At 45.0% G+C, this 17,985-nt stretch overlaps 1 protein-coding gene across 1 annotated transcript in view; it reads right to left on the reverse strand.

Moving 5' to 3' along the window:
- The window catches only part of LOC124788892, a 123,556-nt gene extending 111,899 nt beyond the window's left edge, over nucleotides 1-11,657 (reverse strand). The window contains exons 1-2 of the mRNA XM_047256173.1: nucleotides 11,528-11,657; nucleotides 4,581-5,015 (exon numbers count right to left, since the gene is read on the reverse strand). Of these exons, the coding sequence (XP_047112129.1) occupies nucleotides 4,581-5,015; nucleotides 11,528-11,629 (537 nt within the window). The 5' untranslated portion in view covers nucleotides 11,630-11,657. The remainder of the gene's footprint in view (nucleotides 1-4,580; nucleotides 5,016-11,527) is intronic.
- Between the last annotated feature and the right edge of the window lie 6,328 nt (nucleotides 11,658-17,985).

The raw sequence follows: 17,985 nt of genomic DNA on the forward strand, positions 1-17,985 counted from the left end.
GATGAAAGCTGGTTCTGCCTTAGAGCCAATGATGGCTGTATGTTGGTTAAAAGGAGCCCAGTTCAGGGCCTGCCACCAAACTGTTTGCGTGCTAGACACAAAGGAACGACACATGCAATTATGGTCTGGGGTGCGATTTTGTACGACAGCAGAAACACTCTCGTGGTTATCCCACGCAACCTGACGTGCTCGTAGGAAAATCCGGCTTTAGCGATCTGCAGTCTGGCGATTCGACCTTTTATCATTCACGAACAGCATTCCAGGGGTGTTTTCCAACAGGATAACGCTCGCTCACATACCGCTATTGTAACACAACATGCTCTGAACGCTAAAAATAATTCAATACCTTCTCTTGCTGACAGTACGGGTAATGTAACTGATCATGATAAACAGAAGGCCGAAATTCTAAACCTAGCTTTCAAAAACTCGTTTACGACAGAGGATTGCAGCACCATTCCCCCATTAAATTATCGAAAAAACGAAAGGATGGCTGACATAGTGTTTACTGTATCTGGGATTGTAAAACAGTTAAGATCCTTAGACGCCAGAAAGGCATCTGGCCCAGACGGTATCCCCGTAAGGTTTTATGTTGACTATGCTACAAATATAGCACCATTCTTATCCGTCATCTATCAGAGATCATTGGAACGGCGTAAAGTTCCACGGGACTGGAAGAAGGCCCAGGTCATAGCAATCTATAAAAAGGGTAGAAAATCGGATGCACATAATTACCGGCCAATTTCACTGACATCGATTTGTTTTGAAATCATGGAACATATTTTGTGTTCATAGATAATGACCTTTCTAGACTCTGAGAAGCTCATCTGCAGAAACCAGCACGGTTTCAGGAAACAACGGTCATGCGAGACACAGCTGGCCCTCTTTGTGAATGATATACAACAGGCTCTAGACACCGGCTCCCAGGCTGATGCCATATTTCTCAACTTTCGAAAGGCGTTCGACTCAGTTCCGCACTGTCGTTTGCTCCAGAAAGTCCCGCTTACGGTCTGTCCGATGACATATGCGGTTGAATAGAAAGTTTTCTAACAGACAGGGAGCAATATGTCGTCCTGAACGGGGTAACTTCAACAGAAACAAGAGTAACTTCAGGTGTTCCCCAGGGCAGCGTAATAGGTCCTCTGCTTTTTACGATTTACATAAACGATCTGGTTGGTGGTATTGACAGCGGCCTTAGACTGTTTGCCGATGATGCTGTAGCCTACAGCAAAGTAGTATCATCAATGAGGATTTGCAGAAAATAAATGCGTCGTGTAATGACTGGCAGTCATCTCTCAATATTAGTAAGTGTAACCTACTGCGTATAACAAGGCGAAAATCCCCATTAATGTATGAGTACAAAATAAATGATTAGTCTTTGGAAGCGGTAACATCAGTCAAGTACCTGGGTGTGACTATTCGAAATAATCTCAAATGGAATGATCAGATTACACAAGTAACGGATAAGGCGAACTCTAGATTGCGGTTTATTGGTAGAATCCTGAAGCGACGCAGTCCTTCAACAAAGGAAACAGCTTACAATACGTTAGTTCGTCCAGTCTTAGAGTATTGTTCGTCTGTATGGGACCCTTACCAATTGGGTCTGATTCAAGAGCTTGAGAAGGTCCAAAGAAGAGCGGCAAGATTCGTGACTAGTACATTTAGCCATCGCGAGAGCGTCACAAATTTCATAGAACGTTTGAAGTGGGACACACTTGCAGATAGACGACGCGCTAAACAGAAGGGGTTGCTCACTAAATTCCGAAATCCAATCTTCGCCGAGGATTTAGAGCATATATTATTACCAACAACTTTCAAATCGCGTAATGATCATCATTCAAAGATAAGGGAAATAAGAGCTCGTACTGAGGCGTTCAGCGGTGGTCTCGCGGTTCTAGGCGCGCAGTCCGGAACCGCGCAACTGCTACGGTCGCAGGTTCGAATCCTGCCTCGGGCATGGATGTGTGTGATGTCCTTAGGTTAGTTAGGTTTAAGTAGTTCTAAGTTCTAGGGGACTGATGACCACAGCTGTTAAGTCCCGTAGTGCTCAGAGCCATTTGAACCATTTTGAGGCGTTCAGACAGTCGTTTTTCCCTCGTGCGGTCCGCGAATGGAACAGAGGGGAGGAAATATGACTTTGACGCGAATTGTGCCCTCCGCCACACACCGCTTGGTGGCTAGCGGAGTATATATGTAGATATGTAGATGTAGATGCTCTACAGAGTGTCGACATATCGGTTTGGCTCGCTCCATCACCAGATCCGTCTCCAATCGAGCACGCGTGGGACATCATTGGACAACTCCAGCGTGATCTTTATTGACCGACGAAGTGCAACAGGCATGGAACTCCATCCTACAAACTAACCTCCGGCATCTGCACAACACAATGAATGCACATTTGCATGCCTGCATGCAACATTCTGTCGGTAACACCGGTTATTAATGTATCAGCATTTCACATTTGCAATGGCTTACCTCGCGCTTGCATTAACCTGTGGTGTTGCAATGTTCTTCATTTAGATATGTTACACAGGGTGGTTCATTGATAGTGACCGGACCAAATATCTCACGAAATTAAAGTCAAACGAAAAAACTACACAGAACGAAACTCGTCTAGTTTGAAGGGGGAAACCAGATGGCGCTATGGTTGGCCCGCTAGATGGCGCTGCCATAGGTCAAACGGATATCAACTGCATTTTTTAAAATAGGAACCCTCACTTTTATTACATATTCGTGTAGTACGTAAAGAAATATGAATGTTATAGTTAGACCACTTTTTTCGCTTTGTGATAGATGGCGCTGTAATAGTCACAGACGTATAAGTAAGTGGTATCACGTAACATTCCGCCAGTGCGGGCGGTATTTGGTTCGTGATACATTACCCGTGTTAAAATGGACCGTTTACCAACTGCGGAAAAGGTCGATATCGTGTTGATGTATGGCTATTGTGATCAAAATGCCCAACGGGCGTGTGCTATGAATGCTGCTCGGTATCCTGGACTACATCATCCAAAAGTCCGGACCGTTCGCTGGATAGTTACGTTATTTAAAGAAACAGGAAGTGTTCAGCCACATTGAAACGTCAACCACGACCTGCAACAAATGATGATGCCCAAGTAGGTGTTTTAGTTGCTGTCACGGTTAATCCGCACATCAGTAGCAGACAAATTGCGCGAGAATCGGGAAGCTCAAAAACGTCGTTGTTGAGAATGCTATATCAATATCTTTTGCATTCGTATCATATTTCTATGCACCAGGAATTGCATGGCGACGACTTTGAACGTCGTGCACAGTTCTGCCACTGGGAACAAGAGAAATTACGGGACGATGACAGATTTTTTGCACGCGTTCTATTTAACGACGAAGCGTCATTCACCAACGGCGGTAGCGAAAACCGGCACAATATGCACTATTGGGCAACGGAAAATCCACGATGGCTGCGACAAGTGGAACATCAGCGACCTTGGCGGGTTAGTGTATGGTGCGGCATTATTGTAGGAAGGATAACTGGCCCCCATTTCATCGATGGAAATCTAAATGGTGAAATGTATGCTGATTTCCTACGTAATGTTCTGCCGATGTTACTACAAGATGTTTCACTGCATGACAGAATGGCGATGTATTTCCAACATGATGGATGACCGGCACATAGCTCGCGTGCGGTTGAAGCGGTATTGAACAGCATATTTCATGACAGGTGGATTGGTCGTCGAAGCACTATACCATGGCCCGCACGTTCACCGGATCTGACGTCCCCGGATTTTTTTCTGTGGGGAAAATTGAAGAATATTTGCTATCGTGATCCACCGACATCGCCTAACAACATGCGTCAGCGCATTGTCAATGCATGTGCGAACATTACGGAAGGCGAACTACTCGCAGTTTAGAGGAATGTCGTTACATGTACTGCCAAATGCATTGTGGTTGACGAACATCATTTTGAGCATTTATTGCATTAATGTGGTATTTACAGGTAATCACACTGTAACAGCATGCGTTCTCAGAAATGATAAGTTCACAAAGGTACATGTATCACATTGGAACAACCGAAATAAAATGTTCAAACGTACCTACGTTCTGTTCTTTAATTTAAAAAACATACCTGTTACCAACTGTTCGTCTAAAATTGTGAGCCGTATGTTTGTGGCTATTACAGCGCCATCTACCACAAAGCGAAAAAAGTGGTCTAACTAAAACATTCATATTTCTTTGCGTACTACACGAATATGTAATACAAATGAGGGTTCCTATTTTAAAAAATGCAGATGATATCCGTTTGACCTATGGCAGCGCCATCTAGCGGGTCAACCATAGTGCCATCTGGTTTCCCCCTTCAAGCTAGACAAGTTTCGTCTTTGTAGTTTTTTCGTTTGACTCTTATTTCGTGAGATATTTGGCCCGGTCACGATCAATGGACCACCCTGTATAGACAAATGTATTCTCGAAATTTCGTAACTCTACGTTAACTATTTTTTTGGGGTTGCGACTTTTTTCCTTCAGTGTATTTTAGTGCGGTCAAGACTGTTTTTAATTCGTTTTTGAAGATATCCAGCGCCGTAACAGGAAACAAAGGTAGTCCTCACCTGTAGCCGGTGTACGCTGGGAGAGGGCGGCGCCACGACGGTGACTACGGTGCGGCCCGCCTTGCCGCCGGCGCTGTCTCCGTCGACGGAGGGCACGAGGCAGTCGTCGGCCGTCGAGTCGTCGGGGTCCGGCCGGCGCATGAAAAGCGGCATCTCGCCGTCGTCTTCGAACATCTGCTCGGTGGCGAGCGGCGCGGGCGGCGTGGTGGGCGTGGCCGGCAGCCGGCCCCCGCGGCCGCTGTCCTCCTCGGAAGATGTGGACGAGGAGGCGGAGGGGGCGGCGGAGGCGGCGGCGGAGGCGGCTGCACTGGCGGCTAGGGCGGCCCGCGGGCCGGGCCCCGGGTCGCTGTTGCGGTGCTCCTTCAGCAGGCGGTACGCCGCGCGCCCGCCCTCCGCCGACGTCGTCCACGAGTTGGGCCGCCCGTAGCCAGGCACCTGCGCGTCAAAACCGGTCACTCACTGCACTCGTCAGGCCTCCGTCTCGTGGAGGTTTCAGCACGCCCAGCCCGTGTCCTCGGCGCTTACACCGGACGGACTGCATAGACTGAGAGCTGAGAACAGCCTGCCGGGCCACGGACAGCGGGCTCGGAGGCCAGCCCGCCAGGCTGTCGGCTCACCAGAATACTGCGCTGAGCGTTCTGTTTAAGCCGTCTTTACACTGGACGATTTAACTAATGTTGACTTGGCAGTATTGGTTAAAAACAGTCTTGGTTGCAATTTTAGTTTTTTATTTTTCAACGACGCGTTTCGCCTTATTTAGGCATCTTCAGGTTATCTTAATTTGGTATTTCTTAGAAGAATCCTTTAGTCATTGTAGCCAAAGGGCATCGTCGAATATATCAGGCCAACATCGCCTTCGTTAAACTCAGTAAAATGGCTACAGTGACTAAAGGATTCTTCTAAGAAATACCAAATTAAGATAACCTGAAGATGCCCAAATAAGGCGAAACTCGTCGTTGAAAACTAAAAAAACTAAAATTGCAACCAAGACTGTTGTTAACCAACACTGTTAAGCACTGGTTTGCTGTATGCCACATATGGATTGGAAGAATTGACTTGGCACTCTAAGAGTTTACTGGTGTCACATCCTGCTATTTCACATTGAGGGATCCTTCCTCACGTGAAACACAAAATATGTTCCGCAATATTTCGGCAACGTGCCACGTGGAGTAGAAACAGTAGGAAGCAAGAATGCTCCCTACATCGTACTTGGCAAAAAACATCGCTATGTGGAGGTATCTATATTTTTTCATTACGATATCGACATATGCCACTGAACAGAAGTTAAGGATCCGTCGATTATTCGATATTAAATACTGAGGATCTAAAGTTATGATTTTTGTTGTCTGTCTTTTCTTGACTCATAGCCACTATAGTTCTCATCGGCATATTTCTTGCCCATTCCAGCTACTGTCAATACGTGCAGTCTGACAGTAAAAGTCTTACGATGAGCTTAATTTAATTTCGAATTCAATACTACAAATGAGCACCAGATATGACCATAACTGTACCCTTACTTCCGTGTGTCATTTCTACCATTGTAAATGATAGGTACGAGGTGCAAGACGAACAAGTTTGGTGACAGAACTGTATGAGAACGGCAGAAATTACCACTCCCTTCTCCCAATTATGAGGCAGAACTGCCCTGAGTGCCTGGATGACGAAAAGATAGACGCACTGTAAAAGTAACGTAGTCTCGGCACTAAAGTCACACACGTTACTACACTAGTATTTCATGGAAAATGGACTCCTGCTATCTGAAATGTTTATGGTAAGTACACTATTTCACTCCCAGGACCTATCACATGTAGGGACGGGGCAAAAATATCGATATTTCGTAATATCGATTTTTCGTGACATCAAATCAAAATATCGATACTTTTTCTCTATAACATCTATAGCCTTCATAAATATCGCTACAATATATATCAATACTTTATAAAAAATTTCCATCCCTACGGCGTCACAGTCAGAGAGCAAGATGCCATATTGTATCTGTCATGGTCAGAAGAAGCCCCTTACACCCTATGAATATGTTCTGTTTCTAAGCACCACCTGTATCCGAGGCTATTTGTGAGTTTGCCATTAATTTTATAATCCCCTGGCTGTGTTACGAGCGCTGCGCAAGTTAAGTCTCATGATGGAGGATTTTCAAACGAAGAAGGCGAGTTAATAAATCAAGTACTCAAAGAGAGGAAAGCAGACACTGCCTCACTAAACATTATACCCAATGAAGAATGGATAAATCTTTTACGTATTTGTGGTGTTCACAGAAGGACGAAGATGACACTGGACAGAGTATGAACAATGAACAAGCAGATCCATGGACGAACTGCAACAGGCTTTGAAAGGCATGTAGAACAGAAAAGCTAAGGGAATATATGGAATAAATGCAGAAGTAATTAAATATGGAGGCTTACCACTAGATACAAGTCTTTTACAATTAATAAATGAATGTTGGTCGAAGTGCAAAATCCAATACCCATGGAAACGTAACAACTGTAAAATTATCGTGGCATAAGTCTTCTAAACACTGGCTACGAACTATACTCAAAGGTCATCAGTAACCGCATGAAGACTATCACTGAAGCTATTATTTCTGAAGAACGAACTGGATTTAGATTAGGTCGTTCACGCACAGACAATGTGTTTGTAATTAAAAACATCATAGAAAAACACAGAGAATTTAATATGGAAACCCATATGGCCTTTATCGACCTTGAGAAGGCCTCTGACCGTGTGAGCCGTGATAGCCTACGGAAGATTGTGTCTGAATGTGGATATCCTTATCACTAAGTAGAGGTAGTGAAAAGACTTTACAAAACTATTCGCATGTAATAAACACAGGTAGGGCTCGACTAGAAGAAATAATTATTAACCAAGGCGTTGGACAAGGATGTGGATTTTCATCTATCTTTTTTAATATCTACATTGACTTCATTCTTCGCAAATGGAAATGTAAAGTAAACAAGGGAATTAAGATAACGAACGAGGAATACCTGAAAGTACTTTTGTTTGCTGATGACATCGTTATTATTCAAAAGAATGAAGATGACCTCCAAATATCAGTATACAGCTGAACAACATTTACAAGAAGTACAACTTAAAATTTCTAGTAACAAAACACAGATAATGGCGTTGCGAGGAAAATATCCAAAAATGGTTCAAATGGCTCTGAGCACTATGGGACTTAACATCTGAGGTCATCAGTCCCCTAGAAAATATCCAGTCAGATCAAAAATTGTTTAGTATAATTCAGGTTTAGAACAAGTGTCTCAAAGCTCTTTTCGAGCCTGTGCTGCAAGTTTTGATTTGAACCCTGATATTGAAAAATAAAATACACAAATTCCAAGCTGTCTGTGGCACCATTAGCAGAACATTGGCCCGAAAGTACAAAAAGAAACCATCATGAACTTCTATAAAGTAATGACGGTTCCGGTGTTACCACAAAAAAAAAACAAGAGCATAAAATTCAATCAGCAGAGATGAGGTTTCTAAGAAAGACGAACGGCTGCGCAAGAAGAGATATGGTTAGAAACGAAGATATTTGAACAGAATTAAATATTTTGAGCTTGAATGAAAAAATTCAAAAATATCGTGAAGATTGGAAACACCACCTCATGAGAATGCTAGGTCACAGAATTCCTCAGAAGATCCTGAACTAGAAACCGAATGGGAAACGATATATTCGAAGGCCTAGAAAAAGATGGGAACGATTTTTCTGTGAGTTCGAAACAGAGAACAGCCTAATCCTTGAAAGGAAGAAGAAGGTGATGATGATCTAATCACCACGACATTGAATGTCTCGAGAAAGAGTCGTTACTGGTACGATTTGCTGTAATAAAATGATGGGAAACGTCATACTGGTGCTTAAAGAAATTTCATATTTAGTTATTTTCGCGTTTAGCAAGCGTGTTATGCAAGTAAACCGCTTCAAGCAAATGGCATATTGAAGATGCATGAAAAACGTGTCCTCCTTGTTAGGATTTGTTATAATTAAATGTCAGTTAATGACTGTTTGGCGATTAAAGCCGGTAGAAGACGGCAACATAAAATACAAGATCGCTAATTGCGTACCTTCAGCGTAGCATTCTTAGCAGAGGCCCCACGTTGCGAAACAGCATCGTCAGGTACAAAGATACGCGTCCTGCTGCGTCCAATTTTTGTTTTTCCCTTTCGATTTTCTAAAAGGTTGTGTGACTTTCTTATGAAAGCAATAGCAACAACATTTATAATACTTGCCCTTAGGTAAATATAAATCCGCTCTCTGTCAGAACTGATTTTCTTTGATTTGTAAGCCGATTTCCTTAATGACTGGACATGTTCACGGATTTATGTGTACCACAGCCAGAAAACATGAAGAGCTAACAAACTGTTTCGTTTGCGAGCCAAATAGAGCCAATAACTGCCGCGGGACGGAGCTGAGAGCGCAAAATCACGTCCGCGTGCCGATGGCGCTGTGTCCCGTGACGTTGGATACCCTCTCTGCGTGCAGGTCAACATTAGCTGGCTCGTCCCGTGTGACGACTGCTTTATGCTGTTCACTACTGTGCGGCGTCCCTCACGTCTGTCTGGAACCACCTAAACCTTACAAAGAGTTGTGAACTACCCGGTTTCTACTATGCTCCAATGGGCTATTACAACGGGATCATCAGCGATTGCACCCTCCAAGAGTTCAGTGCCATTAATTCCGTCAATGTACATTATCTGATCAAAAATATTCGGACACCTATTTGTGGACACTAATATGGAATGTGTCCAGCCATGCCTTTTAAGGAGCCTTGAACTCTGCTGAGAACACTTGCAGTGAGGTGTCCGAACGTCTGTGGAGGAATGGCAGACTTAGTAAAACTAGACCACTCAGTGGCGCTAGTGTAGCGCTCCCATACTGAAGCCGCTAGTTGCAGATTAACTCTGTGTTTTCACTTAGTACACTATGTCAAATATCCGATAAAATGTCACATACAGAATGACGTAACAGGTGCAAATAGCGTTCATAGGGACTCTGTATCCTTAATGTCCGAAAAAATGTGAAAATGAAGTGGCTAGTTTAAGTAATATTTGTGATTACAGTTATTCAAATCGTGGCGAGATGAATGAAAAATACGGTAAAATTGGGGAAAGTAAGGTAGATAAAATTGTGCCATGCAAAAACAAATTAAAGACTGAAAAAACTGCAAGAGACAGATGCAGAGTATGCGTCAAGAAATATCAAACAAGAACAGAAAGTGAAAAACTTAGTGAATGATAAACTAATATCACTATTTGCTGCTTCAGAAGTTTCATGGAACGATCTTGAATCTAAAACTTGAAGCACTGTCGCTCATACTTGTAAGGAACGAACCCTACGTTCGTCAGTAGTTATTTACAACTTTCCGTCTTTTGGTGGATATGTAATGCAAAAAATTTGGAAAGTAGAATAATTTTATGACAGAGCTAATTACTTAATAGGAATAGTGAAGAAAACATCCTTTTATTTTGTTCTTCATTTCCTTATGTTGTCTCTCATATGCTATAAATCACAGGTCAGTATTCGTATTCGTCCCGCCAATTAGGGAGCAGTTTTCTCATTTCTCCGCTACGGCGTGGTGGGGGCTTGGAGTGAACTTCACGTCCTCCCGTTCGTAATAGCATAGAGCTTGCAGTATAACAGAAGTGTTTCAGAGTAGCAAGGAAGAGCAAGTACTCACAGCTCTTACGGTATGTATTTTAGAGACCATGTTGACTGGAAATTCTTTTCTTGTTTTGGTTCATATGACCACCTCTCAAAATATGGAATACATTTTTCTGGCACCCTGCGTAACTTTACCTATCAATAGCATATTGACGAGGTTAGCAGTATCAAACAACAGAACACGAGTCAAAGCCCGAACGAAAATAAGTACTCGTAATTATTCTCGCTTACAGGAAATTCCATTTATACATACATTTTAGCATATAAAAGCCAGGAGGAGGAAAGGATCTAACTTTTTAAGATGATGCAAAAACAAGAAAGATGTATTAACAGTCTCTATGTCCATCTTTTCAACCAAGGTTACGGGACTCGGCTGTTCGATACAGGATGTCAAACGAAATACCTTTCAGCCGTGTAGTTTCCAAACATATTTTATTTGGCTACCTGTTTCGGCGATTTACTACGCCATCTTCAGGCCCCTGACCAACGTGTAGGTAGATTCCATCTCGGTTCTGGTCAAAACAGGGGTTGAGTTGTGTTGTGTGGGGAGGGAGACCAGACAGCGAGGTCATCGGTCTCATCGGATTAGGGAAGGACGGGGAAGGAAGTCGGCCGAGCCCTTTCAAAGGAACCGTCCCGGCATTTGCCTGGAGCGATTTAGGGAAATCACGGAAAACCTAAATCAGGATGGCCGAACGCAGGATTGAACCGTCGTCCTCCCGAAAGGGAGTTCAGTGTGCTAGCCACTGCGCCACCTCGCTCTGTTCAAAACAGGGACCAGTAATATTGGTATTAGCAGATTTCTGCTTGCTACAGCGATCACTTCAACCATCAGCTGCCGACAAACAATCATCAGCTGCCGACCTTCAAGTGATCGCTATCGCAAGCAGAAATCTACTAAAACCAATATTGCTGGCCCGTATTTTGACCAGAACCGAGGTGGAATCTTCCTACACGTCGATCAGGGGCCTGAAGGTGGCGCAGTAAATCGCCGAACTGGTAGCCAAATAATGTAAGTTTGGAAATAGACGGCTGAAAGGTGTTCCATTTGATATCCAAATGTAGTAAGAGATTTAGGTTGGAGCCACGCGTCCGTTTGGGTGTCAAGGATGAGAAAGTTGTAATAGCCTGGAGAATCAAGCTCATGGACATCCTGTTTCAAATTAGCCAAGGCACAGGGACGATTCATTGTTAATTCGACTTGGGTTGAACAGTGTCGGTGGTGTTGTGGACGCGGACGGTTGTATAAGGCATAAGGCGAGAGGATACTGACCTGCAGGGAGCGGGGATCCTGGGGAACGTCCAGACACAGCTCGGAGAGGGGCGACGGCGATCGCGGGCCGGCGGCCGCATAGCTGAGGTCGTCGGTAGACATGGACAGCGAGATGGAGGGCGGCCGCGCCGGCAGCTGCCTCCGCAGCTGGCCGAGGGGCGGCGCGCGCACGCGGCCCCGCTGGCGGCCGGGCGCCACGGGCGGCGGCGGCTGCAGCTGCTGCAGCGGGGGCGGCGGGGGCGGCGGCTCGCGGGGCCGCTGGCGCGCCGGGCTCAGCAGCCGCTGGCGGCTCTGCGACGGCGACAGCGACGGCTGCCGCCCCCAGAGGCCGCGCGGGTCGGGCCGCGAGGCGGCGGCGGCGGCGGCGGCGGCTGCGTGGCGCTGCCGCTGGCGGAGGCGCATCGTGTCCGTGAAGGGCGCCGCGCCGGGCCCCGGCGGGCCGCCTGCCACCTGCCGGTCGCTCTGGCTCCGTCGCAGGCACACCGACGGCGCCGCGCCCGCTGCACACACAACGAGGCGCGCCGTCAGGGACTGCGCTGCGCGCTCGGGGCGAATGGCCGCATCGCGAGCAGTACAAAATACACACTCCAAAAAAGTTTTGCATCACCCCGGTTCCCACAACTCCTGAAGATAGACGCTGGTTGTGGGTATTGTATCACAGAGACAGTCCCTTTTACTGTTCACAGATGTCACTAAACCCACCCAAAGATGTAAACAACCATGCATGAGGCCTATTTAGACGGAGGGGGTCCGACAGCCGATCAGTTCCAGCCATTCCACCACGAAGGAGGTACACGGCTCGTGTTGTCTGTAGCTTAACCGTGCCTAGACGGTCAATACCGCGTTTCGATCGCGTCCGCATTGTTACTTTGTGCCAGGAAGGGCTTTCAGCAAGGGAAGTGTTCAGGCGTCTTGGAGTGAACCAAAGCGATGTTGTTCGGACATAGAGGAGATACAGAAACACAGCAAATGTCGATGACATGACTCGCGCAGGCCGCCCAAGGGCTACTACTGCAGTGGATGACCGCTACCTACGGATTACGGCTCAGAGGAATCCTGACAGGGACGCCACTATTTTGATTAATGCTTTTCGCGCAGCCATAGGACGTCGTGTTACGACTCAAACTGTGCGCAGTAGGCTGCATAATGCGCAACTTTACTTCCGACGTCCATGGCGAAGTTCATCTTTGTAACCACGACAATATGCAGCGCGGTACAGATGGGCTCAACAACAGGCCGAATGGACCGCTCAGGATTGGCATCAAGTTCTCTTCACCGATGAGTGTCGCATATGCCTTCAACCAGACAATCGTCGTACAAGTTAAACACACTGTCCAGAGAGTGCAGCAAGGTGGAGGATCCCTTCTGTTTTGGGGTGGCATTATGTGGGGCCGACGTAAGCCGCTGGTGGTAATGGAAGGCGCCGTAACGGCTGTACGATACGTGACTGCCATTCTCCGACCGATAGTGAAATCATATCGGCAGCATATTGGCGAGGCATTCGTCCTCATGGACGACAATTTGCGCCCCCATCGTGCACATTTTGTGGATGGCTTCCTTCAGGGTAACGACATCGCTCGACTAGAATGGCCAGCATGTTCTCCAGACATCAACCTATCGAACATGCCTGGGACAGATTGGGAAGCGCTGTTTATGGACGACGTGACCCACTAACCACTCTGAGGGATCTACGCTGAATTTTCGTTGAGGTATTGGACAATCTGGACCAACAGTGCTTTGATGAACTTGTTACTTCGAATACAGGCATGGATCACTGCAAGAGGCGTGCTACTGGGTATTAGAAGTATCGGTGTGTACAGCAATCTGGACCACAACCTCAAAAGGTCTCACTGTATGGTGGAACAACATGCAATGTTTGCTTTTCATGAGCAATAAAAAGGGCGGAAATGATGTTAATGTTGATCTCCATTCCAATTTTCTGTACAGGTTACGGAACTCTCAGAACCGAGGCGATGCAAAACTTTTTTTGATGTGTGGAGTAACGAGCAAGAAATCTTCTCAGCATACAGCACCTCATGTAAACCCAAACTCCTTTCCAAAAATGAAAACCACACATCATCTTATGCTCCTCATATTAGCTGGTGTTATGTAAAACATTTTTCTTACCGACATCGGCTACTGTCCATGAGAGGAATACCGATCTCCGGAACACTTAACTCTTTATTGTGAGCGGAAGAGCCACTTATATAGAAACGTACAACGAATTACCAAAGAGCCACTACAAGTAAAACTTAGGGATGCAGGCAAATGGTAACTATTAAACAAATACACAGAGAGAAAACCGGAGAAACAGGAAAGTAATGAGAAGTAGCACAAATGAGAACAGCGAGAAACTTCACTACTGATGATTACAAATCAGATGAAGTTAAGGAAATCTGCAACCTAGGGAGCAATATAAGCCACGATGAACGGAGCAAGGAAGACATAAAAAACAACCTAGCACTGGCAATAAGGGCATTCCTGGCCAAGAGAACTCTACTACTATCAAACATAGGACTCAGTTTGAGGAAGTAGTTTCTGTGAATGACGTCTGGAAAACAGCATTGTATGGTAGTGAGATGTGGACTGTGGAAAAACAGCAACAGAAGAGAATAGAAGCATCTGAAAGTTAGTGCCTCAGAATGCTGAAAATTAGGTGGACTGAAAAGGTAAGGAATGAAGACGCTCTCTACAGTGTTGGCGAGGAAAGGAATGTGTGGAAGACACTGAGAGGTAGAAGGGGCAGGATGTTCAAATGTGTGTGAATTCCTAAGGGACCAAACTGTTGACGTCATCGGTCCCTAGACTTACACACTACTTAAAGTAACTTACGCTAAGGACAACACACACACCCATGCCCGAGGGAGGACTCAAACCTCCGATGGGAGGGGCCGCGCAATTCCGCGCGGCCGGGACAGGATGACAGGACTTTTTTTAAGACACCAGGGAATAATTTCCACTGTACTGGAGGGAGCTGTAGAGGTAAAAACTATAGAGGAAGACAAAGACTGGAATACACCAGACAAGTAATTCAGGTCGTAGGATTCAAGTGCAATTCTGAGATGAAAGCGTTGGCATGGGAGAGGAATTCGTGGCGGGCCGCATCAAATCAGTTAGAAGATTAACGATTCTCTTTTTTTCAACAGATCAAATCTCCAAAATTGAACTCACTATCTATAAAGAAATGAGACCGTATCGACATCAAGTTAGACTACAGCAAGACGAATGGGTCTGCTCAGACGAAGACTGAACGATCTAGTTATTCCACGTTTAGACAGTTATTACCAATGCATATGGCTGCATTGACACGAACAAGTGGTACCACATTCCCACTGGTTTAGAGTTCAGTTTACAATTGCGCCACTATTTCTTTCTTCAAAGAAATGTGATTTCTCTGATGCTTATCATTAAAGGAGAATCATTTATGCCAGCTTCATCTGTCGAATTTCACAGAAGTCATGTTGACAAATACGAGCTAAGGACAAAGTTCACGTTAGCATAAAAAGATAGATGATATACTTGGTGTTTCAACAAATGTATTCGCAATAACTTCATATTGATATTTCTAAAGGTATCAGCCTGTTCAATAAGTTAGTTCAGTTATATTAAGGCTCGCTTCGGTTGGTCATTGAATAGATATGACTCGTTCGAACAACAGATGTGTCCGTAACGTTGTGGATGCCATTCAAGGCAGGTTCAGCCAGTGCGGAGAAAAACCACAGGACTCTTACTTGCTTTCACGATTCACGGAATGGCTGCAGGACAAGGAGGGATAGGGAGGGGGGCGAAGTGCCTACAGAGGCGAGTGCGTCGTCACATTTGGCTTTGCCGGGATTCACCGCTGCTCCGCTGTGTACGGGAAGCCGCTAACGGCCGCTTTTATGGCTTTTCTTAAAAGGAGTTCTGACAGCCCTCGCTCGTTAAACCGGCACTCTCTCCCTCCTGCCCTTCGCTGTCAGCCCAGCTTCTGTTGGTTACTTAGTTCTACAACAGTGCTAAACGCCTTACTTATGAGAAATGAGGGGTTTTAGACAGGGGCAGCGTATCAAGGGAAAGTACGTACCGAAAATGCAATGTCCAACAATGTTAGGCTGGGTCACCATCCCGTCTGGCAGGTATTAGTCAGATCACGTTCAGAGGCTCGCACGTAAGAAATAAGCAATATACACACACAGGATTTACCGGTCCTTTAGTTTTCTGTAATCTGTAGGCCAGAGCAGCTGAGAGCTCAGTGTTACCGTGCTATATCGAGTGTTCAAGTCTGATCTCAGTGTCTTACTGTCTTTAGAAAGATGCTTTGACGTGTGTTCGGTGGTGAACAACAATGCAGGAGCAACGGCCTACTTGTAGTACTCCTCCGGTCGGTGTGCGTAAAGGGCGGAAAGTCATTCGTAAACAATCGAAAATTGTCATACCGAATGTACTCAAATTTTTTACTGATCTGGCCGACAATGAAGAAGCGAGGAATAACTTAAATTTTGCGCCAATTCATAAACATATTGCTAAAGCGTGTGGTATCTCCAAGTCAATTGTATTAGCAAATCTGTGTCATTGGCAGGATCTCCAGACATGAATGAGTGTTTCGATTCTCCAAGAAAGGGATACTAACGTGAACGGAAATCAACTGACTTCGACGATTTTAACAAAGAGCTCGTGCTTAGAATTGTACTTGGATATTACGACAGAGGAGATTATCCAACGGCTAAAAAAATACAGGCCGACCTCCGTGAAAAAATTAATTACTCGGGCTCAGAGGCCTTCGTTCTTCGTCTTCTCCGCTCCCTCGGTTTCCGATTCAAGAAGTGTAATGATGAACGGAGTTTCGTAATGGGACGTAGAGACATTACAGCAATAAGTGCGAAGTTTTTGCGTACAATACACTTCTTGCGTGCTGAAGACACCAGGCCTGTAGTGTACTTGGATTAAACTTGGCACGACTCCAAAGGAAACGGCGGTTTGAAAGCGCCTAGTGGTAGAGGCATCATCACCCACGTTGGTTCATTAACCACAGGCTTCGTACCAGAGCCCTAACTTGTTTTCAGTGGTGGGAAAAGTTCTTGCCAAACCGATTACCATTCAGAAATGAATGGAGAAATTTTTAAGAATTGGTTTAATCGACTGCTGTCTGCCCTGGAAGAAGGGTCAATTATCGTGATGGATAAATCCAGCTACCACTCCTGCCCGCAGCTCGTGGTCGTGCGGTAGCGTTCTCGCTTCCCACGCCCGGGTTCCCGGGTTCGATTCCCGGCGGGGTCAGGGATTTTTCTCTGCCTCGTGATGACTGGGTGTTGTGTGCTGTCCTTAGGTTAGTTAGGTTTAAGTAGTTCTAAGTTCTAGGGGACTGATGACCATAGATGTTAAGTCCCATAGTGCTCAGAGCCATTTGAACCATTTAGCTACCACTCCATTCAGATAGAAAAGCTGCCACGTTCAAACTGACGCAAGGCAGATATTATGAAGTGGTTAAAGAGAAAGAATGTTTCATTTTCAGTCGATGAAACGGAGGATGAACTCCTGTCTAAGGAAGAAATCGTAGGTGCCAAAAAAACTTGCGAATTAGATCAAGTGGCAAACGAAATGGGACACCAAAAGTGGTACGTCTATCACCGTATCACTGCCAGTATAATACCACTGAACTGATATGGGCCCGAGTAAAGCGAGAATTAGCGAAAGGAAATACTACTTTCAAACTTGCTATGTCGAGAAGCTAACACACGAAGTTCTTGACAATGTTACTCAGCAGGACTGGGAGACATGCGTAAAACACGCAGAAGCATTGCAATAAACTGATTTCTTGAACCATGGTTTAAGAGACGCCGTAGTGGAATCTGTGATGATACACCTGGCTGAAACAAGCGACAGTGAATCTGAAGACACGGAGCCAGAAGATCCTTCAGTTTAGGTATGTGCCGTCAATGTAAAAAGCTGACTTGATTTAAAAGTTTTTCTATTCATTTCCGTTATAGAGGACATACTGCGAATGTTTTTCCCTTACAGTAGACGTCTGATAAATTTATCGCAAGTGGTGGTGACTAGTTTACTCGACAGTAACTGTCAATTAAAATAAGATTGTCAATTCTGCATTAATTAACAACAGTTTTTCCTAAAAACCTGTATCGAATGTCTTTACATTAGGATATAATCTTACTGCATTCGGTTTACTTGTACATTCGAAATTTAACTCCTTTTTTTCAAAGAAGGATTTACTGGCTGTTTCGTAGTAAGGGTACATGCAGTTCATAAAATGACAAAACTTTGTGGTGCTTCTGTGTCGACTGTATTTATAAACAGTGCAGTAATATCAGAACAGTCCCAAAACCTATTCTGATTCTCAGAGAAGAGCATAGAAATCTATGATATTTGACGACTTATAGAAAAAGCTAGAATGTAGAATTGTATTACTTCAGGATGAAAGAGGATAGTATCCGATGGCTAGAGAAATATAGGGTAATGTCCGT

The sequence above is a fragment of the Schistocerca piceifrons genome, chromosome 3 (assembly GCF_021461385.2).
Source record: "Schistocerca piceifrons isolate TAMUIC-IGC-003096 chromosome 3, iqSchPice1.1, whole genome shotgun sequence".
NCBI lineage: Eukaryota > Metazoa > Arthropoda > Insecta > Orthoptera > Acrididae > Schistocerca > Schistocerca piceifrons.